This window comes from Paramormyrops kingsleyae, chromosome 3, assembly GCF_048594095.1.
Source record: "Paramormyrops kingsleyae isolate MSU_618 chromosome 3, PKINGS_0.4, whole genome shotgun sequence".
Lineage (NCBI taxonomy): Eukaryota > Metazoa > Chordata > Actinopteri > Osteoglossiformes > Mormyridae > Paramormyrops > Paramormyrops kingsleyae.
In genome coordinates, this window is record NC_132799.1 from 33,166,765 (window position 1) to 33,190,540 (window position 23,776).

Consider the following 23,776-nt stretch of genomic DNA (forward strand, 5'->3'; position numbering starts at 1 on the left):
CATTCTCATTGTTCATTCTGTCGCTTACCATGTTCTCTCGATCTTCCTCTACTGGCCTTCACCTTAGCCGAAAGCATGCGCTAAGCCAACCGTGCAGGACTGTGAAGCGTAACCTCACAGCCTGTCTCACGAAGAAATTAACTCATTTTTATTTCTAGGAGTCCTGGCTGCTCAGGTACCTTAAAGACACAAGCAGCTGGTTCCCGTAAGGAACTCTCGTTTTTGTATAAAACTACACATTCTGCCATCTAATGGTATTTTGCTTCCCAGACGAATTGTTCTGTTTAGTTGTTCAATGTTCCAAGCGGTGCGTGTGTGTATGTATAGAAAAGATGAATATTTGTGCATAAATGGTGCTGTAGCGCCACCCTGTGGTGGTTTGAAATGTACATAACGGAACGAGTCGCTGCCAGTTACTGACACTTCATCTTTATTGACAACGAAAACCCGTCGAATCACAATTCATTCTTGGCCATAAAACAGTTAGTGATAAATAATCATGGACACAAATCATCGTTCCATACGTGCAAACCCAGAGTGTAAAAACCGAACATTTCGGGTCTAGTGGCAGAAATAACTAAAAGACGGCTTGGGTCATAATCAGGAAGGGAATCTCCTCAGCTCTGCTCAACACTTCTACGTTAAAAAATAACAGCTGACAGTTAGATACACCAGAGGAAATCACAGCAAGCACTGGGTCCATCGAGAGAAAAAAAAGAAATTAAATAATAGCCCAGGTCAACGATGCACTGCGAGGTTCTGACTGTCTTTCAGATATTTCTGCTGATAAAGTGACTACAGTGTGATCTATAACAAAAAGGCCAGCTTGGTCCAGAAGCTTCCGAGTCAGCTTTCCGATATCTGTGTCTCCTCCCGCTTACAGATTGTTGATTCAAGTTTCAATATCCTGGATCGCTCCTTTTCTAATACAAAATCTGTGTTAATACCACCGCTTGTCAGCTCAGGCTCTGACAACGTGCTTCTGCGCATTTTTTCCCAGAACCCCTCTGTGCCGGTGGAACGCCTACAGAAAGCGGAGGCTGGCTTTCGCAGTTATAAAGGTGGAGCCGCGTCACCGTTGCCAGGGCGACGCAGCCGATTTTAAAATACCCCCTAGGTGGCGCTATCGCCGTGATGTACTTCAAACCCGGCGGGCTGGGATCAAAAACATTAACATACAAAAAAGAAAAACAGCTTCATGGAAAGTAGGGTACAAATAGCAGCATTATTCCAACATTTAAATGGCATCCTGGAATATTATATGCACACGCTTGAGTATGTTTTTTTCCCATTTATATGTATTATATATAAAAACATATTTATATTATTTTACATACAGCCTATAGGTTCCGTTAAAGCATATGTACTGTGTGACTAGTTACGAGAAAAGGGTAGGAATGCTGACGGAGGGCAGTTGGAGAGAGGCCGCAGTCGGCAGTGGGAGCAGAGGGGCGGCCCGGCCCGTGCCCACCAGAGGGGGCGCTCCCTGGCAGTGTGTCTCGCCGGACCTCCGGCAAACTCGCTCGCCCTCCCCAGTCTGAGGAATCTCGACCTGGTGGACAGGAGCGGGGGTGGGGGGGGGTGCTGTCAGTCACCCAGTGAAGTGTCATCGCTGGACGCTGTTTTTAAACCCTTGGGTGGGATGCTGATTTTATTTGTGACTTTTTTTCAACATGTTTAGCTGTGCCAACAGCTGCATACACATCTTTCTGCGTGCACTAGTGATGTTATTAAGCTTCAGATTGAAGGGACTTTTGATTCTTTAAAATCATATATATTACCAATTTGCCGTGTACCCAGAAGCCTTCAGTGAAGGGTGAGCACACTTTTCCAAAACCTCAACCGTTAAATTATTCAGAACAAGTTCCAGAGGAAACGTACAACAAACTAAAGTTCATCTGTCGATTCTTAATTTAAATTTAGTACATACAGTACTGTGAAAAAGTCTTATGCAGTTAAAGAAAATGATGTTTAAATGATTTTTTGATGTTGGTGTAAAAAAACTATGACATTATAAGTCAGTACCTCACTTAACTAATTAAGTTAATTAATTAATGAGCTGGTGGTGATTAATTTAACACACACATGGAACGGGTGACGTGCCCCCGAGGAGAGGTTTGGGACCTGAAGTGGTTCATCTAGCCATCCAGCAAGATATCAGTTACTTTTTGGAAACAAAATTCTTGTTAGTTTTTCTTGTAACGTTACTTTACATATGGTCTGATGTTTAAATAGTATTACAAAGTCAGCAAATATACACTTACTATCTAGATAAATGGCTTTTAACATTTTCTTTGACAGTCTAAAACTTTTGTATAGTACTGTATGTGCAATGTACAAAAAACCATGAAACCTGAACCATGAAATGTGACTATTAACAGTGCGAACGTGACGGGGGACGTCGTGAGCACTCACAGGGTTCAGCACGGCTCGCTCCTATTGGCTGCTCAGCAGGAATAGGTGCGCACGGTTGAGCTGTCCAGCCTCTGCACTGTGGCCGGACCCGCTGTGGGGGACAGAACCGGGTCAGTATGCAGCATCGCACAGGAGGGGTGTGAGTGAGGGAGGGGGGCACACTGCAAGCAGGAGAGGGTCAGACAAAGTCATGGCACGCCACTTGGCTGTTAAAAGGGGGCGGGGCTTTCTGTAATGGCGAATCAGAGACGAGAACATGGAAAACATGGGTTGACTGGGGTGTTGCTTCACACTGGCCAGAACAACAGGATGTCTCAGGTTAACATGTCTGCCGAACCGCTGAATACCATGCTGACTCGGAGGGGGGGGGAGGACAAAAAGGGTGGGGTGGGGGGCGGACTACTCCAAGATGGCTGACCTTGAACCCAGTCCAAAAACAAGTCATCAGGACTGTCGTCCAGCACCTCATAGAGGGCTATGTGGCCCCCAGCAGGGAGAGAATGACAAGGACACTGTCAGAATGCCCCCTCCTGCCAGGCTGTCTGTGTGAGACGGCTGGGAGCCCCCCCCCCCCCTGCCAGGCTGTCTGTGTGAGACGGCTGGGAGCCCCCCCCCCCCGCTCACCATCGGGTGGTATCCTGCGGGAATAGCCTGATGTAGCGGTGAGCCGGAATCCGGCCGGCAGTGTCTCGGCGGAGCCAGGCATCATGCTGATCCGGTGCACGTCCCGAAGTGGGAACTGTCTCCTCCAGGCCGAGCCGCGCTGGAAGTCCTGTGGCGGGGGCCAAGGGAACCGGGTCAGCTCAGGATGATGTCCATCCCCCCCGAATCGCAGAGAGAGCTCACTCCTTCCTCTGATAACAGCCTTTCCCCCAACAACAACCCACTCCTGGTAACATCGCAGGCCTGAAACCGGTACCGGTTCCAAGGCCCAGTTGTTGTACCACCATAACCTCTTAGTGCGACTCACTTCATCTAGCCGGCGGTCCGTGCCCAGGGCCAGCAGATTGTTAAACTCTCTCTCCAGAATCTGGCGTGCCTGGGGGTGGGGTATACACAGGGGGGTAAGCGACTACGACTGGTCTCTGCTGTCTTTAATAATGTAAAGACAGAGACCTCTTACAGAGACCTTATGTCTCTGTGTACTGGGGGGTTCCTGACTTCCGTGTGGGACTTCCTCACCTGCGTGCTCTGGGTGGGGATCTGCAGCAGCAGAGCCAGACTGCTGTAGTCGAAGTTGTCGTCGAGGGTGATGAGGGTACCGTGCACGCCGCTCTCCTGCAGGATGTTGGCGTAGTCACGGAGGCCGACGCTCTGCACCCAGCGGATCACGCGCTCATTGCTCCACACCAGCACATCTGTGGGCCAGATAGAGACGCCCGCCCCCCGGTGGTCAGAGATGGTAAAGCATGGCCCCTGAGCCACCAGTCACACACCACATACCTCTGATCTCGTGCTGACTCTGTTCTCTTCTTCTCTCCAGCTCCTTCCTGTCGTAGTTGAGCTTCTTCAAGCACATGATTCCGTACTGCAGGCTCGTCCTGTTGGAATGAGGAATGAGGACCCCAAGAGGTCAACAGAAGTAAGCGCAGGCCGACGCTCGACCCAGTGCCCCAGTTCAATTTCAGATCCAATTTCTGACTACGCATGTGACCCATGTTCAAACGACGAGAGGGAGATACCTATGGAAGCTGTCGACCATCTTGAGGTGCACCCTGAGGTCCTTCTTGGTGAGGTGGTCCAGCATGCGGGCGTCCACCAGGCACTCCATGAAGTAGCTGCGGTACTGCGGCAGCCCCAGGCTGGGCAGCCACTCGTTGCCGATCCACTCGTGGTTCATGTCGCCGTATGCCAGGGTCTGAAAGGGACAGACGCCACCTGTAGGCCAACTGCGAGTACAGCGAGTTCTCCAGGCCTTCCAAGAGGCTCCTCAGTGTTGGTGGACTCCTGTAAACCTCTAGCACACGGGTTCAGACCTAAAGCCTCAGTCTACGTTGATGTATGGGGCCGTTATCTAACTTGGCACCTTGTTCTTTGTGATTTAGGGCAACACATTCCAATACACTGGACAGTTCTTTTAGTAAGTGAATAATTCAGATCTAAAAACACTTTCTTAATGCCTACTCAATACCCCTAAACAATCAATTTGCCTGTGTTTTCAGATGGATTCTGGCTGGTATTCCCTAAACATTCACTTGGAGACAAAACTTCCCACAGAGATTTTTTTGTGTCCTGTTCTGAAATGGTTTCATTTTTCAGACGTCTTTTCCTTGCATTTCTACTAAATACATCACCTGCCAGGCTTCTCTAGATAAATGCAAGCGAACTACGGGAATGAGAGTTAAATGAGTCAAGCAACCAAGAAAAGGTAAGCTACTGAACGCTGGGCTACTGAACGCCGGGCTACTAAAGGCCAGGCTACCAAATGTTGGGCTACCGAATGCCGGGCCACTGAACACCGGGCTACTAAAGGCCAGGCTACTGAACACCGGGCTACTAAAGGCCAGGCTACCAAATGCTAGGCTACCGAATGCCGGGCCACTGAACACCGGGCTACTAAAGGCCAGGCTACTGAACACCGGGCTACTAAAGGCCAGGGTACCGAACGTCAGGCTACCAAACGCCAGGTTACTGACCGCCAGGTTACTGACTGCCAGGATACTGACTGCCTGGATACTGACTGCCTGGATACTGACTGCCAGGATACTGAACGCCAGGTTACTGACTGCCAGGATACTGACTGCCAGGATACTGAACGCCAGGTTACTGACTGCCAGGATACTGACTGCCAGGATACTGAACGCCAGGTTACTGAACGCCAGGTTACTGAATCCTAATTCAGCCTCCTGCCTTCCACTGTTCTGTCTAAGCCACATTCTCATATAGCCTCAGTAAAGACAGATACTGCTTACAGAATCGTCCCTGTAACTGGTACTACAGTGTGCTGTACCTGGGGATTACTGGGCCACTAATACCTCCCAGCAGTAACTGGGCTTTCTGCTGATTGTACTGTTCATTTCAGTGTGTCCGCCTGTTTATTTCAGACCAGCAGACCACTGCCACTGCTCCTTTATAAGTCCCACGGCTAAAGTCTCCTGCTCACCTGTGCCCAGCTTCCCTCCTCGGACTCGGACTTCTGCGGCATGAGGGTGAGCATGTTCAAAACATGAAAGAAGACAGCGATAGTCAGGCTGCACACTTAAACATGGCCGATTCCACGCATACTGACTTCATGGTTACGGTTCCTCACCGAGTGCTGTATTCAAGCCTGTAGGATTCAGCCATTTCAGACACAGACGTAAAGACACAGAAAGGTTCTTTCATCACATTCCCGGCTGACAGGCTTCACTTGGTTTACAGATTGGACACACATTATTCTTACTTTCAGCAGGGCTGTCATTTCCCCCCCAGGATGCAAATTGCATGCAAATTAAATCTCGCAAACTCTATGTCACCTGCGCAGAGGTGTGCAAACCTGCTAAATCATTTTTATTTATATTTAACTATTTTGCAATGTTTTACATAAATGTTTTATATTTGTAATGTGGTTATTTTTGTGTACTTTTGTGTATTTTAATGTGATGCAAAACCTAATACACTACGATTCTGGGTTCTTAGCAAACGGGTCTCTCTGACCCACTAATGTGCTTATTCAGCTGTCTATGTTATGAGCTGTTTGAGGGGGGGGGGCACCCTCAGATCTTTACATACTTTCTCGGTGGGAGGGGCTATGCACTGACCATTTTGGTGGGAGCTGCGAGAGTCTCCATTTCCTCGTGGGTCACCCAGACATTGCCCGAGGGCTACCGGGATGGGGAGGGGCCCCCACGAGCGACAGCGGCGATCCGCGCCAGTCAAGCAGCGTTAAAGAAGAAGAGCAGCACCACTGTAAGCCAACGGCGTTACGGCATCAGGGTCAGAAGGCAAGCAGAGCGCTCTCCCGGGTCGGCAGACACGAGGGGCCGGGACCACAAGCGGCTGTGCTGGCGTTTGAGTGAGTCGTAGGGTTAGACACAAACAAAGCAACAAGTGCGAGTAGAGGATGAGCAGGAAGACCAGTATCGAGCAGCTCAAACTATTAGCTTAAGCTGATGTTTAGTCAAGTTGAACTTAAGTACCAATAATACACCACAAATCAGAATACTAACTCTTGTCACTCGACAGGTACAGCGTTCTGCTAACAATGCAAATGTTATGGGTCTGAATCCCAAGGAGCACATGTAAATTGTAAGTCCTCCCTCTGGTGTAAGTTGCTTTTCTGAGGCTGCCATGTCCTCTAAACACCTAAGCCATCTGTAAAGTCTTCTGAGTCATGGTATCCTAGAAATGTGCTACCTGCCTGCTCTCAATTTTCTGCACTGTAGACACTATCCCTGGCTTACAGGGAACATTAAGCAGCCAAAGGCAGCCTCCAGGGAGGCACCTAGTTACAAGCAGCTAGAGTCTTTTTCCCAGAATCCTCTGGTCTCTTACCAAACTCTTAGAAGCTCTAACAAGTTCACCTTTGCGCCATACAAGAATAAGGACTGTCCCTCGGCATAGAATGCGGGTAAAGCCTCACCGTGTTTCTATGAGAAGATAGCTAAGATCAGGACTTGAGATGCCACAGGTTCACCTTACTCCCCAGAGGAGATTAATCATAATAAGCCATCACTTTTTGCTGATATATTCTCCTTTTGAAAGAATTTCTGTCTGTAGCCTAAACATTGTATCCTAGTTAACGGCAGTGATATCTACACCCAAGCAACTCAAGGTTACATTATTCATGCTTGTAAAACAAAATAATTCACGGGAATAACATGCCGTTCCCGGTTTCAGTCTGGGGATGGCTGCCATTGCGAGATCCTGTGTTCAGGCAGAAACTGAAGCGTGACACAAGGGCCCAGGAATGGCCCGCACACATAATCGCTTCCTCAGGAACTGTGCTGCGTGCTGTAATTTGCTCCCCATGCAATCCACTCCGTGCCTCCTCTGGCATGCCATCACGACCACATCTGCTTGTTAATGGAAGCAACGCCTGACTCAAGTGTGCCGATGATACGCATTAGCGTACGCGGAGAGCCGGCAGGCTTGCACTGCAACAGAGCGGGCAATTTATCAGGTGTTACTATGGCAACTCAAAGAGCAACCATAACAGCTCCTGTGGAGATGGTAATAGGAAACATACAGTATAAGTCTCCATTGTGGTGCAACAAGCAATGGGCCATCAGGCCCTTTGGGGACTCACGGTCCGGGAGGTGGGGGGCGCCGAGGGGCTGGTGAGGGACACCATCTCCTGGATGGCCAGGCGTAGCTTCAGGCGGTGCAGCGGGTTGCTGATACCGATCTCCCGCTGGATCTCCGTGTCCGACAGGGCCGACATGATGGCGCCGCTCTTCACGTTGGCGCGGCAGGCTGCCACGTACCAGGCGGGCATTCCCAGCCAGAGCTATGACAGTGTGGTGGGTGGTTAGGGGGGGGGAGATGACAGACACCAGAGATCTCTTTGACTTGCAATCGAACATTCAGCTCACTTCATGGAAAATATTGAGATATATATACAAAGTACTTTTGTGAAATTTTATATAAACTCAATCCGGTATTATGTTAAACCATTGATAAATAATCACTGTAAAGTGCTCTCTGAATTAAATATGCTCTCTTGGTTGTCATCCAGAGTCTTTATTCAGCTCAAATGCTATTGTCCAGGTGCCCTGATGGGACAATAGAGACTAACGTGATGCAAGCTGAAAATGTACAACGTTAATGAGCACAGTCACATACAGTGTGACTAATGTTATCCAGTAGACCGGTGATGCATGCGGTAATATTGTAATTTGTCCATTTGTTTTCTTATTTGTATGATCATGATTATATATAACCTCCACTGCAATGTAGACACTGTGACCGTCCCACTTAATTCGTTACACTTTGTACTTTAAGTATCTGTATTAAAACAAGAAAATAAACACTATCCACACCTCATAGTGATAAGCAAGTTACGTGAACTATATATACAGACACCTCAAAAATATGTGAAGTGAAACAGAAATGAGATGCAAAAAAAATAAAAATTATAAGCCTCAGTCAATTATGTTTGTAGTTTTTGCATTGGAAGCGTCAAAGTAAATAAACAGGTTCATAGGGTCATTTATATTCATTCATAAATAAACAGGTTAATGTAGTTAATGTTCATGTTAATATAGGACATGATTTTATAATGTGCAAAGAGGGGGGGTCCCTGCTCTGTCTATCCGGTCCGGAAAAGGTTAGGATGCCAGGCCTAGAAGAATGTTTTCTGCCAGCAGGTGGCAGCAAAGGTCAATAATACTGCTCTAGAAATGCATAATAGCAAAACCTATTGGGTTTCTTCCGTAAGTGACATCGCTTTATAACATAATTAACCACATAGCACAATTACGGCATCACAGGTCAGACATCACTGACCTGCTGAAGACAGTAATTAGGCATAAAACATTATACATTACAGCAAATACACTCCTCAACAAAAGCTAATTATGCACGGAAATCGTTTGACACTATTCCCACATTCTGCTGGCTACGCCGTGCCTTTTGCATGAGCAGGTGTAGAGTTTTCTCTGCCCAATTATTATTTGCTGTTTATTATCTTGTATTTATTGCCACAAGTCTGAAGGATGCATGAGAGGAAGCATCTCATCGTTCTCCACACTCATGCAACTAAAAACTGTTTACGGAATAACAGAAATAAGCTTATTTTTGAGGGCAATTTGAGAGCAATTGAAAAGTGATTAAGAACTCACATGCATTAAATTTGTACAAGGGAACACGAGGTACAGTCAGTACTGCGACAATGCAACTAATGCGCTCCTGAAAACCTCAAGTTCACTAAAATCGCATGCTATCCGAGGGGAAAAATAGGGTTCAGGGAATGCAACTCCAAAACTTAGTAACTTGCGCCAAACCAGATAAATTAAATTAGAAATGATACCAACAGCCGTTATGCATTATAAATAAGGAAGAATAAGTATATATTAATAAATATTATAAACATCTCACTTCTGTAAGTTAGAGTAAAATGACTCCCAAACTTTGTAAGTTACACATAATGACAATTAAATAAAAAGTAAAACAGTAATAACAGTGGACAATGATAAATTTTATAATAATAACAAACTACTTGTGTGTTTTTATATGGTAATTTGTCAAATATTTTTAGAATCTAAGACTTTGACCTAGGTAATGTGTGGATGTACAAAAAGTTCAATTTTTTTAGATATGAAAATCAGTTCAACCGATTCACTGAAAAGAACCGGTTCAAAGGAAAGATTCCTTCATAAATTGGACATCACTATCGTTCACTTGCTGTTTTTGTGTGCAAGTAGTGTTTCTCACCAAGACCATATTGTGTTGTAGTTCGCTTAATACTTTTCCCTTCGACTGAAAATCATGCCAATACAAATGCGATTCCGTGTTACATTGGACTTGGATACTAATATTTTAATTGTGTTAAAACAGATTTGAGGTGTGATGTCATGCGTTGTAGCTTGACTGACTGTATATGTAAACGACAGATGTAATGAAGGCTGTCTGTACAACACCTTGCAGACCTTTAACTATCAGGTCCTCCTGTGTGGTTCATAACGGAAGCTGTTCAGCTATGAGGAATCATAAACTTTGGGATAATTTATACTGCATTCTAGGGCACAATAATCCCCAGCAACATGATTAAACAGCAAAAAATGCTGAGAACTCAAGAAAAGCAATAACTAAAAGTTTATAATATCATTTATAGGGCTCATTTAGAGGAGTGGCCTGGTTTGCATTGTGTGTGGGTGAGCCTGGGGCCTACCTCCAGCCAGGCCACCACGGTGGGGCCGTCCCATTGGGCGAAAGGCAGGCCTTTCCTCCTCGCCTCCTCCAGTAGTTCATGCCTATTGGATGGGGGGAGACATGGGGGTGGAGTCATGGGCGGAGCATCAGCACGACACAGAGGGAGGAACACACGTGCCATGTTTCATCACTCTGATGAAGGGAGGTGGGGGGTGTTTCTCAGCAGAAAGACAACCCCAGGTGGCACTGCAGCCAATCACACGGAGGGAGATGCCGCAATGGGGACAGAGTCACATGACTGTCGAGAGAAGTTTTAATAAAAACCTCATTTCAGAAAAAACATCCTCTAGCATTGAAATTATAATGCGCAGATACTTCTATTATGAATCACATTCTGTATGTGAGGTACGTCCATTAAGTAGCACTAAATATAGCGCCTTGGAGATGTTGCGTGGGTGAAAGAACTGAATGATGGTCCCCTGGTAAACCTTGGCTCGTTAGCGATTATAGTGCTGGAGATGCAGCGAGCTCTCCGAGCCACCTTTTCAAGCAAGAGAATTAAGGAGAGATGCATCTTATCAGAAGCCCGCCCTCTGCTGTCCCCTGACTGGTATAGCATGGTGCTGAAAGCTTACATTAGGGAATCCTGTGACTGTCACAAGCCCAATGTCAAGTAGAAGGAGAAGGGTCAGTATTAGTACTAGTAACGTAAAAACCAGGACCCTCTGAAGTGCAGCTCTGGTTGAAGCAGTGGCGTTAACAAAGATCTGTAGTCGATTCCTTAAGCAGATAAATAATGCTTGCCAGCCTTTGTCAAAAGTCCTTGGTGTATTAGCTCCTGTGCGTTTCGTAAACTAGGCTTGTTATGGGTTTTAATGAGTTTCTCCTGTGTGGAAACTGCTTTTTCTACCAAAACTGATTTTTTTAAACAATGATGGTGAGCATTTTTTATTGAATAATCAATTTCACGTGTGTCTGCATCTAAATCATGTGCTCTTGGGAGTTTTAGTTATGCAAAAATGTTCTGAGGGCAAAACAAAAAATGATTGGTTTAGAGAGATAACCAATCAGATTGTAGAGGAGGTGTGTCCAAGCAACTAGAGGAGGAGGGACCAAGACCTGGTGGATCAACCAATCAACCTGATTGGTTGATCCACCTCCTCTAGGTGCTTGAACACACCTCCTCCACAATCTGATTGGTTAGTTTTCGGTCTGCCCTCGGTATGTTTCTCTGTAAGCAAAACTCCCATGAGCAAACCGTGTCCAGTGAAAGCAGCTGGGAACAGAAATGGTTACAACGGTTAACAAAAACATCCGGGCGACCAAAAAATCAACAACCGGGACCAATCGGGACAAGAACAAGTGCCGTTTTTTTTTCTCATACATACAAACACGCACAGAGAACCGTACAAGCAGGATGCATCTTGGGAAAGGAGGGACCGACATTCCACAGAGAGTCTGCCCAGCTATCGATGCATGGCATGTTCAAGTCTCGGGGTGGGGGGGGGGGGAGAGGGAATAGGAACGACGTAACATCCAACCACAGTAAATCAAATGAAGGCTCTCCATTCACAGGTGCCGGGCCCAGCGATGCGTACCACCAGTGCCAACAGACACAGAGATAGAGGGCCCAGACTAAGGACGGGAAGAGGACAATGCCATGGTGCCAACAATGCAGGGGTGCAGCAGCGCCGCTATCTAACTTACCCGCTTAGTGTCATGTGACCGGGGGGAAAGAGAGAGAATGATGGAAAAGACATAAATGTTAATGAGCATATACACTGTAATCAGGCACAAAGGAAGAGGAAGCAGTCAGCTTCCTTCCACGCAGGTATGCATTAAGACTTTCCCTCGACGATTAATGGTCAGTCTATCTGTCACTTTCTGTCTCTGTCTGTCTGTCTGTCTTTCTCTCGAAGCTCCTCACGTCATCCATGAGTAGCCAAATGTTCCAGCAACAGGACCTTAACGCAGTGTTACATAACCCAAAGGTAAAATTTGGGGGGGGGGGGGGGGGGGGAAATGGGACAACAATACATGGTGGTGGTGGACGGACGGGCAAATCATTTCAGGACAGGTTCTCGTTTCCGCGTCGGCGCTCCAAAGGAGAATGGTTGTGATGCGGGAGGCTGGAGATGTATTGAGTGGCTCCAGTGGGAAGGTCATTTTCCATAAACAGAAAACTACGGAAGTTGCCCGTACTGGGAAATCAATAGGACACCACCAATGGAGGATTACTCAATAAGACTTAGGTCTGAGAACATATTATTTCCCATTTATTATTCAAGATCCAGTGAATTGCCCTGAATGAAGTTTATTCATGGGAAAACGTCTTAGAATGTTTAGTAACAATAACATTTAGCAACAATAAGTAGCTGCCTCAGGCTTCAAACACTTGACAATCAAAATATGAGCGTGATTGTTGGAGTAAGATGGGATCTATATGGGGAAAACACTTCTGCTCCTTGGAATGACATTTTGTTAATCTGAGTTTTCTCGACTAGCTGCATTAAGCTCAGCCCTTGAGTTCTGCATCTCCTACAGAGATTCCCCTGCTCAGATCAATCATTTGCAAAAAATTGTGGCTTGTGTCTTACAGCATAGGTGATATTTAAAAAATAGATCCAACCCAAGGCTTTATTTAAATCTTAATTATGGATTCTTTTTTTCAGTGTAAGGGGTGAAGTAATATCTGTGACTTAGCTGGAACCTACAGATAGCGGGGGGGGTTCATTCCATTCACAGTAGACACACCAGAGCTTTTATGTGTCTGGGGGTGTGGTCTCTAACCATACTGCTATGGGGTCCTGTCGCAGAGACCTAGAAGGAAGCAATCTAATAACCAGGAGATGTTCCTTTCCCCTAACAGGACGGTGCCTCTCTACTTCAGCGCCAGATCAAGCCCTTGTGACTCCTTAAAAGATTAACCAAAAATCCCTCACGATCTTTGCCAGCAACAGTGACCGAGCTCTCAGACTGCACAGACTGCCATGCATCAAGCTGCCGTGACAGTCATCGAAACCACCTCCAATGACCAGAGAAGTCTGAATGTTAGGTTGAGATGAGTGTAGATGTGAGAGATTGTGCTTACTTCTTTTTCAGCCTCCTGTCCTTCTCTGCCTGGGTGCCCAGCTTCCCCATCGCAAGGTCCTGACCTGTCAGTTCCGGATCTAACATCACTCCTGTCAGGAAGAGACAGAAATGCATTATCGTTGCATTTCGGTGGGTGTTGAGTTGGTTGAGTTCTAAGTCAAAATCTTCATGATTGACTGCAATGGACTGAAAAAATCGTGACACATCTTTTCCCAAATTTATCGTACTGGGTGATGGAAAAAAGAGTCTGAGAAATGGAAGTGGCCCCCTACCTGCACCGGGACCACCCAACTCCTTGCCCAGCAGGCCCAGTCGTCCCTTCTCCTTCTTGCCGAAGAGCCTTCCGATGGAGGACTTGATGCCCTTCTTCTTGGTTTGCTTGTGAAGGGAGTCCTGGCTGCTGGTGACACTGCTGAGGGCACTGACCTCGGCCTCCATGCCAATGGTCAGGCTGCAAGGAGATACAGGAGAACAAGGAGACACACAGGCTCACATTTAATAACCCCCGAGCTTCACCTACCCAGGCAGACAACGTGCTAATTACACACCAGTGAGCTTCACCCAATACATTCTTCAGGAAGAAGACATCTTATCTGAGACATTAAGAGCAAATGTCACTGTGGTATTTTATTATTCAGATAATATGACAAAATAAGGTTTTCCTGCCAACACCGAGTGAGAAATCATGATACTACGGGAATGCAAAATGGGTATAGAGAGTAAACGATGATAAATGAACTTGAATAAAACCATATCTCCCCACATCGCGTCTGAATCACCTTCAGCTTTTCATGCATCTCCTGGAAGGTCCCAGACAGCCTATCCATGTACTGTTGAGAATGCTCTAGCAAGGAGTGACATCTGTGTATGTTTTAGGTGAAACCCCCAGACTCACCCGCGAGGGTCGCTGTGAGAGGAGCCAGGTAGCGTGTGGGTCATCCGCACTTGGCGTGGGGTCGATGGCGGGGAAGTCTCGCACTTGATGGTGGCCTTGTCCTCTCGGCCGTCCTCATCCACCACTGCGATCTGAGGAGGGAACCCAAAATGGGTTGACGCTGAAATGTCCCTTTGTGACACTTTCAAGACAAAGACGACCCCCGAAACGCGTCATGGACGAATGCGTGGCAGCGCTAGCGATCCACTTTACTATAAACACCATTTGTGCAGCGGGCCAGTACCTTCCTCCTGTGCTTCCGCAAATCGCTGGGCTGTAGGGATGAAAGGAAGGAGAACAGAGCTGTCATTCTACAAGAAAAACATGTTCCATAAGAAGCTATAAGGAGACAGAGGCAAAATGCTAAAATTCCATGAACCCGTGGTGATCGAATTAGCATAGACACAGCTGCAGACTCCACTGTAGAGACCGATGGAGCATGGTTGACTTGTAGGCGGGTCACTGGTGGTATAGACCACACTACCACTTCTTTCTTTGATAACTGTGACAGATCTGTGACTTCAATCAGAAACAGATATCTTTTCCAGATGCAAGTTGGCACAGCGGTTAGCACTGTTGCTTCACACCTCGTTTTTGGGAGTTATTGCCTGTAGATGTGTGTGTGTGTGTGTGTGTGTGTGCCCTGTGATGGGCTGGAGGATAAGCGGTTACAGAATATGGATGGATGGAAAACATATCATACCAGGTGATGGACAAAACAAGTCTAAGAACTGGAAGTGGTGGCCTACCTGGGACAAGCACCCCCCCCCCCCATCCTAGTTCTTTGGCCAGTAGGGGAAGCTAGTTCAAGTAGGACACTGCTACCAATTCTCAGGCACATTTTGTCCACCACCTGGTATGATAGTTACTGATACAGAACAGAGCAGCAGCGGCAATTAAAGTGGCAGGCCTCAGTATTAGTTTAACTTTAAACTCTGAATCCTCTGGGCACTTGCCCACATCGTTAAGGCATCGTTAATCCGCTGGCTGCCATGTAAAGGCTGTCTTCACTAAAGCTCTCCTAAAGGACTCGTCTGAAAAAGTCTCGTGGTCGCTCAGTAAACGAGAGCGGGGCGGAACCCAACGCACCAGCGTCATAGCGCCCATGCGCTCCATGTCGCGGGCGGGACTGTGGGGAGTGTGTTTGGGGGTGGAGTGGCCGCTGGGGGGGGAGGAGCTGGCCAGGGAGGAGGCGGTGGCCGAAGCAGTGAGGGACATTCCCGGGTGGTGCACGCGGGCCAGGTTCAGACCCTCCAGGCTAACGCTGGCCACACGGCTCTCGATCTCCTCTGCCCGGAGCTCCGTTGACTCCTTCTCCTCCTGGATGAGCCTGCAGGTGGGTGGGGGGGAGGGGGTTTGGGGTATAAAGCAGCAGTAAGCTGACTGGGGGAATTTCCAACATCTGGGTATCTCTCAATCCCTCTAGAAAACACCGGAACTGGCAGAAAACTGAATGGTAGCCTTTGTTTAATAGTCTCCTTTTCCTTAATTCTTACAGGAATTACAGTCCACAGTCTTAATGGGATTTTCCTGTGGGACCCCAATTAAAAGGGGGGAAAAAAGCCAGAACAAGCTTCCCTAGGATCCCAAGAACTCACATTTATAGCTCAAACCTGGTCTCGCAGCTTTCAGACGCCCAAAGCAGACACCGGCACTGCAATAATTATGCTAATGTGGAGTTTCATACGGAAGTTTCAGACATCCCAAGGTGATCTTTTGTTTCTGTAAACACTCTGGCCATAAGGTATCTATTTATGTGCTACTGAGTTTTCATGGGTGTCCTGGTTCTTTCATGCTCTTCCAGTACTTAAAAGAGTCCTCTTGTCTGTCAGCTGGGATGCTTGTTTGTAAGACACCAGAGCTACCATTTAGAGGCAGGTTTTTCAGGACCATCATGGAAGAGTATTTAAGTCACGTTACTCAGAAATGCTCATATTTTGTACAGTGCTGTCATTTTTCACAACCAGCATGGAATGACACTTAAGACGTGTTACTCAGAATTACTTGTGTTTTGTAGTATGCTGTCAATTTTCATGACCAACACAGAATGACATTTAAATCATGTCACTAAGAAATTCTGGTGTACTACAGCGATGCCTGCGGTTGGTAGGATTATGTGCTGTCAGTCATTATGGTTTGTCACTTCTGACATTGGTCACTTTTACTCTTCTCCCATTGGTTACTTTTAAAATTTTCCCGTTCGGTAATTTATATCGACGAAAGTATTGGGAAACACCTTGAAATCATTGATTTCATTGTTTCATTCAAACCCATTGCCACAGGTGTATAAAATCAAGCACCCAGCCTTGCAGTCATGTTTACAAATATTTGTGACAGAATGGGTCATTCTGAAGAGCTCATTGAATTCAAGCGTGGTACTGTCATAGGATGCCAATTTGCAATAAGTCATTTCGTGATATTTCTTCCCTGTTAGATATTCCATGGTCAACTGTGAGTGGAAGTGTTCAGGAACAACTTTTACCCATCTCCCATTGGTCGTTTTTACCATTCTCTCACTGGTTACTTTTACCCATCTCCCATTGGTCGTTTTTACCATTCTCTCACTGGTTACTTTTACCCATCTCCCATTGGTCGTTTTTACCATTGTCTCACTGGTTACTTTTACCCATCTCCCATTGGTCGTTTTTACCATTCTCTCACTGGTTACTTTTACACATCTCCCATTGGTCGTTTTTACCATTCTCTCACTGGTTACTTTTACACATCTCCCATTGGTCGTTTTTACCATTGTCTCACTGGTTACTTTTACCCATCTCCCATTGGTCGTTTTTACCATTCTCCCATTGCTTACTTTTACCCTTTCCCCATTTGTGGTTTGCATGCCTGTTACTGACAGTGCGTATGTTTCCTGCATTATGCGGATCTTTCCGCTTGGAAGGCTTAGAGGCGATTCAGCTTATTCGAGTCTCGACTGAAGCAGCGTACCCACATTCCTGTGGTCTCGGGGTCCGTGGTTCACAGAGAGCCGAAACCCCCGATTAACCACCCTCTCGACTTGGCCCATCGGATTTCAGTTCCTCAGAGCGGTGCGTCTGATTCAAGATGACCGAGCACATGGCCGATTAGCGACTTGTTAACTAGATTACACGCCTGGGATCCCCAGGCAGGAGACCGAACAATGCGTTTAAGATGTCTGCAGTGGGAGGAAGCAGGCTAAAATTAATTATTATGGTCTGCTTTCTCTGGAAATCCGTTGATATTTGCATTTATAGTAATAACACAGCCCTAAGTTTTTCAATATATATTCAGGAGATAAGCAGGTTTCACTCAATTAAAAATGGATGGAATGGAAAAAAAACAAGTCAGGCATTAAACTGAAAACAAAGATATTATCGCTTTCTTTGTTCTGTGCCTCAAAAAGAACTTGAGAAAGTTCTTGTTATAAGGACCATGTTTTTTAACCAGATAAAAGGTCAGTGGTATTGAATTAATAAGTAACGTCCCTGAACTGGCTGTGACAGAGAGACCACTAGGTGGCAGCATTCCCCCCTCCCCCACCCCCGAATGCTAACCGGATTTCCTTGTTAATAGCATCCAGCTGCTCCTGCAGCATCATGGCGAGGGTCTGAGCATCCGAATGCCCACCAGGGGACAGCAGCTCCATCGAGCTGAAGAGGGTGTCGCGATCGTCGTCGTCGATGTCCGAGATCTCCGTGTCGCTCTCAAAAGTGTGCGTGCCCAGGACCCCCAGCTGCTGCGCCCGCCATTCGTGCTCTCCCAGTGACTTGGCCTGTGGTGGGATGAGAGAGGGGCCTTGAGAGAGGGTCCGTGCCCAGGAGGGGGCTACGGGAACGCTGTGGTTACATTAGTGCCAGGGGTGTATACAGGGGTGGGGCCATTAGCGGTACACCAAAGCTGATTCGCCCCCAGTCTGCCCCCTGCCATCACTCACCGATTCGAAACATATCATTGGCTAATAAGGTTGGCCCCTCTGCATGAATTATGGCCCCTCTTATGCCTCCCACCTCAAATAAAATCTTAGAATCATCCCTGCCTTGTAAAGGAATTAGGCTGGATAGCTTAGGATAGCCCACACCAGTGATTGTCAGCCCAGTCCTTGGGAATCCCCAGAAAGTCCCAGATGTACTGGGAGTTGGATGGGAGAAAAAACATGGACTATCTGGGGATCCCTGAGAACTGGACCGAGAAACACTGGCCTATACAGTGCAGTCAGTGCAACTGCGTGCTCTGTGACTAACATCCATGCATCACCCGCTGTAGTGCACAGGCCCCCCCATCTACTTCAACGCTGACCTGTGGCTCGTCTCTGTGGAGGCCCAAACGGCCTCTTCTCGACCTGCGGGCCGCCTTGGCCGACCTGTAGTGCTCAGACTGCGTGTCGGCCAGAGAGCCAAGGGAGAACCGCAGATCCGTGGACGTGTCCAGGTGAGACCTGAGCCGGAAGAGCTGGTTAAATATTTGTACCATATTGCAGCAAGGCAGTGTTTCCCAACCCTGTCTATGGGGACAGCCAGTCAACATTTTCCCTTCCTCTGAGATACCTGCCAGAAGATCCACATTTTTTCTCCAGCAGGGAGGGAGCAGAAATGTGCACAGTCTGTGGGTCCCTTAGGAACAGATTGGGAAACGCTGCCAAAAAAAACTCATAAAAAACAACTTCACTCATCTCTCCCTTACTGATGTGCTTTCATGAACTCCTGAAAAGGACACTAATTTAAGTCAAATCAAATGACAGAATTATCTTCTACTTTTGGATTAAGGAAATGGATTCAGTCGTTTGTGATTAGTAATTATCTCACCTAGCAAAAATTATTGTTATTGCCTTATATTAATCAAAATAAATACACTATAGCTGTTATCTAAAGTTATGCTCATAGACTCATAGTATTAATACACTATCACAAAATACCTTGCAGAGTCAACAACAGATGAGCTCATTTTAATTTGTAGTGAATTTGAGCTAATGAGTAGTTGCATGAACTCAAATAATACTTTTCTTTAATTTTCTTCACAGTTGATTATATAGAAATACACCAGTCAGCCATAACATTTAAGTTATTAAATTAACCACCTGACTAATACTGAGTTAAGTCCCCCTTGTTCTGCCAAAACAGCTCTGACCCATCAGGGCATGGACTCCACACGACCTCTGAAGGCGTCCCGTGGCGTCTGGCACCACAACGTTGGCAGCGAGGTGGAGCCTCCAAGGATCGGACTTGTTTGTCCCACAGATGCTCGATCAAATTGCGATCTGGGGAATTTGGGGGCCAAGTCAACACCTGGAACTCCTTCTCATGTCCCTCAAACCACTCATGAGCAATTTTTGCAGTGTGGCTGGGCGCATTATCCTGGTGAAAGAGGCCACTGCCATTGAGAAATACAATCCACATGAATGCCAGGACCCAAGGTATCCCAGCAAAACATTTCCCAGACCAGCACACTTCCTCTGCCAGCTTGCCTTCTTCCCATAGTGCACCCTGGTGCCATCTCTCCCCAGGTAAAGGATGCAGGCGTATCCAACCGTCCACATGATGTAACAGATGTAATAATGTAATGATGTTCTGTTGCTCCACGGTCCAGTTCTGACTCTCACCTGTCCATTGTCGCTGCTTTCGGTGTTGACAGGGGTCAGCATGGACACTCTGACCGGTGTGCGGCTATGCAGCCCCATACACAGCAGGCTGTGATGCACTCTGTGTTCTGACCTCTCTGTCACAGCCGGCATTAACTTTCTCAGCAATTTGTGCTACAGTAGCTCTCCTGTGGGATCAGACTAGACAGGACAGCCTTCGCTCCCCATGAGCACCAGTGAGCCTTGGGCCCCCGTCACCCCAATGCCAGTTCAGCGGTTGGCCTTCCTTGGGCCACGTTTGATGGGTACTGACCACTGCATTCTGGGAGAACGCCACAGGACCTGCCATTGTTGTCACAATTTGGCCCTTGTCAAAGCTGCTCAGATATTTATTCTTGCCATTTTTTCCTGCTTCCAACACACCAGCTTCAGGAACTGGCTGTTCATTCTCTTGCCCAATATACTGTATAATGGTACCTTTGACAGGTGCCATTATAATGAGACAATGTTATTCACTTCAACTGTCAGTGGTTATAATGTTACGGCTGATCGGTGTACATTGCAATTGTTACAATTATAATACAAATTTTCCAAAAGGCTTTGGACTCAATTGTCATAAAAATATTGTATTATTATGTAGCCACACATTCATACAAACCAGCTCATTTCGGTACAGCTTAGAGCTTTGATTACCGTGACAAGGTTTGTTCCGTAAGTGACCCAGCCCTTATTTTGTACTGGTCCAGCTCTGACCTCAGCTTCTCCATCTCTTCAGCCAGCTGAGACTTTTGGAGGTTAGCAGAATAGGTTCAGGTTAAGATTACAGATTAAGTTAAACTATGATAAGCAACAGTCCTGTAGAATGTTTTAAATGCCTCACTTGCATGTACTTTTGGACGAAAGTGTCGGCCAAGTAAATGTAACTGTGAATATATAATTTCCTACATGCACGTTAAGGTCTTGCTTATGTGATTCTTGCTACTACAAACACTCTAATCAGTGCCAAAATGATAATTTCACTAATAACTCTAATATGACAAGCAAAATACTTAAAATGTCCAACGTAAACCTACTTTTTCATGGAGCGAATCTTCCAGCTGTTTTCTGTAGTTCTCCGAGTCCTGAATTAAGACATTCTGGGGCACGGGGGAGGGGAGGCGTTGGGGGGTAGCAGACATTTCCAATCTAGACAAAATGATGGGCTCGTAAATCTGCCCCATGCGTTTTTACGTCCACTTAGAGTTGCAGCCTCTCTTCTGCTTTTTATGTGCATTGTTAAGCGCATGGCTGCAGATGACGGACAGCCCCCCCCCCCCCCCCCCGCCCCCCGCTGCAGGCCCATTATGGCTCACCTTCTCCTCCAGGGCCGCCATCCTCTCCTTCAGGTGGAGCTGCAGTCGCTCGTTGGACTCGGTCAGCAGCCGGTCCACGGTGTCCGACAGACGCTTGTTGTGCTCCTCGTTCATCTTCTCCCTCTGCCGGGCCTGGCGACCCCCACCCAAACCCACCCCACCCCAAGTGAAAGTGCGGTAACGTACTGGACGTCATTGACCTTGCGTACTGAGAGCTGAACGATAGCCAGGGGCGAGGGGTTTCAAACTCCAGTCCTCAGGGGCTGTAGGATCTACCAATTTAGACCTAGAAAACCTGGAGTTAGCTAGTCTTATGTGAAGAAATGACATCAGACAGGAAACTGAGAAGAGGAACCGGAAGAATTGGGCTCTGGAAGACGGGAGTTTTCCACCCTGAATGTGAGCGCCTCCCTGTGGCCCAATGCAGGAAGAGCTCACAAGCCATGCCCGGACCTGTGAGGAACAGGTGGAGAGCACTAGCGTGCTTCTGCCATGCAGCCAGGCGGCCTTCCCGGCCCTGTTCAGGTGGGTGGGGGAGGGGAGGGGGAGGGGGGGGGAGAGGCACGCTTCCCGGCAACTCACTCTTTGCAGCTCCTGGTTGCGCTCCTCCAGTTGGCCCTCCAGCTGCCGCATGCGCTCCTCGATGCTCCCGTGCCGCTCCTCCGCCTGGCAGAGGGAGAGAGCAGAGGGGAGGGGGGGCGGGGGGGTGGGTGGGTTGGGTCCACCGTTTAGCAGCCGCGTCGGTGATGGGAGCGCAGGCAAGGAGGCGACAGGAGAGACAAGCCAAGCGACTAGGTCTCGGCCAGCTGAAGCTCCACGAGGCTGGGGGCTCAGCTGGATCGCAAGGGGGGGAGGGGGTCAGCCGGACCGGAAGGGGGGGGTCAGCCAGACCACATGGCTACAGGTGCATCGGCTGCGGAGGTCTGCTTACGGGTCGGAGGAAGCTACGGGCTTCGAGTGTCAACCAGCCAGTGTCATGCAACGTCCCCACAGATCCAACACAAACCTGCCCTCTTTCCACAGAGACGGACACACACAAGCTGGAGGAAGCAGGAGACCATGGAGGGGCTCGGCTTCGGCAAACAGAAATAAAAACGGGGGCAGGGGCGGGCAAACGTCTGATGGATTCTTAATTAGCAACAGTAAGCAAAGTCCTGTGCAGCTACCTTCCTAAGGATGGAGGTCATGTCTTGGAGTTTAGCTTCCATAACATACTGATAATCATCAGCAGAGGAAGAGGAGCCTGAGTCAGACTAACCGGCCGGGGGGCAGGGGGAGAGGAGAGGGACAAATGCGAGAGTCAGAACGGAGAACAGACGGATGGACGGACAGACGGACGAACAGACAGACAGATGGACGAACAGACAGAGAGACAAATGGACAGACAGACGGACGGACGGACGGACGGACAAACAGACAGACACGGACAGAGACAGACAGAGAGACAAATGGACAGACAGACGGACGGACGGACGGACAAACAGACAGACACGGACAGAGACAGACAGAGAGAAATGGACAGACAGACGGACGGACGGACGGACAAACAGACAGACACGGACAGAGACAGACAGAGAGACAAATGGACAGACAGACGGACGGATGGACAGACAGATGGACGGACAGAAGGACATAGTGACAGACAGAGACAGACAAACAGACGGGCAAACGGATGGACAGACGGACAGATGGACAGAGAGACGGATAGGCAGACAAGCACTGTGTGGTCTCTGATAGATCATGCATATACAAAATCTTAAATTATTGTTAGGAATAAATCCAAGTGGGGAAAGCTAAAACTAGATAAAAACTAAATTAAAAAAATCATACAGATGGGAATGATATGCATGTATGTGTGTTACTCTGCTGATAAAGCAGGTATCATTCCATCTGATAGTGAAGGCGAGTCTTTAGCCCACATGTGTGTGTCTGGTACGGTTCTTAGCCTTTAAGACACTGAGTCGATTAGCAAAAATTAATTTTAACTATATTCATATTACTGGGGAAAAAAATCATATGACAGCCAGAAGGCAGTTGGTTATATTTCCATTGTTAAGTGACACCAGTGCTTCACAATGTAAACACTGGGCAGCCTATGCGTGTGTGTGACGTGGGAGAGTGACCACAGTCACATGACAGGGCCCCGTGGTCAGCACAAACCAATCAGGGCCACAGATGCCACATGCAGCCACCTGACATCAGATATGCCATGTGAAGATCGCAGGTCCTGTACAGTACAGTCCCACTTACCCTGGTGCAATGCAGACCTGACACTCATTAAACAATCTTATACGTCTCTAAGTTTTCAAAAATATATCCTCTGTGCGAGTGTAAAATGAGATGCGTTATTTTATTTCCCTGCAGTCATTACATATTTGTACCCTCCCAGCTCCCAGCTCCCAGCTAATGGTATGTGAACTGTCTGGGGGTCATCGAGGACTGGGTTGGAAAACACTGTCCTAAGGACAGCCTGAAGTTTCTCCTTGATGAAATGATGTGGACTCTGTTACCTTATTAGACCAGCTGCTGAGATATTAGGTAAGAGAATATCAGCTGGCTACACTTCTTTCTTGGAACAGAGACATGACAGAATCAAAATGAACATGGTCACCTTCCATGGGAACAGGCCTGTGGTCA

The 23,776-nt window shown here is 47.4% G+C and overlaps 1 protein-coding gene and 1 long non-coding RNA gene across 6 annotated transcripts in view; one reads left to right on the top strand and one right to left on the bottom strand.

Moving 5' to 3' along the window:
* Nucleotides 1-413: 413 nt before the first annotated feature.
* Nucleotides 414-23,776, bottom strand: part of LOC111843408 (liprin-alpha-2-like) — a 252,407-nt gene continuing 229,044 nt past the window's right edge. For 2 of the 5 annotated variants that reach the window (XM_072710195.1, XM_072710197.1), the window contains 22 exons: nt 21,722-21,805; nt 21,140-21,271; nt 20,861-20,923; nt 20,481-20,572; nt 18,509-18,647; nt 17,767-17,984; nt 15,323-15,563; nt 14,478-14,507; nt 14,195-14,325; nt 13,572-13,750; nt 13,298-13,388; nt 10,226-10,307; nt 7,643-7,843; nt 6,156-6,218; nt 5,519-5,551; nt 4,098-4,273; nt 3,859-3,956; nt 3,598-3,773; nt 3,386-3,454; nt 3,040-3,187; nt 2,416-2,506; nt 414-1,552 (listed from right to left, as the gene is read on the bottom strand). In XM_072710195.1, coding sequence (XP_072566296.1) covers nt 2,448-2,506; nt 3,040-3,187; nt 3,386-3,454; nt 3,598-3,773; nt 3,859-3,956; nt 4,098-4,273; nt 5,519-5,551; nt 6,156-6,218; nt 7,643-7,843; nt 10,226-10,307; nt 13,298-13,388; nt 13,572-13,750; nt 14,195-14,325; nt 14,478-14,507; nt 15,323-15,563; nt 17,767-17,984; nt 18,509-18,647; nt 20,481-20,572; nt 20,861-20,923; nt 21,140-21,271; nt 21,722-21,805 — 2,505 coding nt within the window. In that variant the 3' untranslated portion in view covers nt 414-1,552; nt 2,416-2,447. The other 3 variants (XM_072710199.1, XM_072710196.1, XM_072710198.1) reach the window with 3 other exon arrangements.
* On the top strand, nt 3,880-12,191 carry LOC111843409 (uncharacterized). The gene is made up of 3 exons (XR_002838154.2): nt 3,880-3,997; nt 5,460-5,564; nt 11,782-12,191. It is a non-coding gene; the product is annotated as an uncharacterized lncRNA (long non-coding RNA).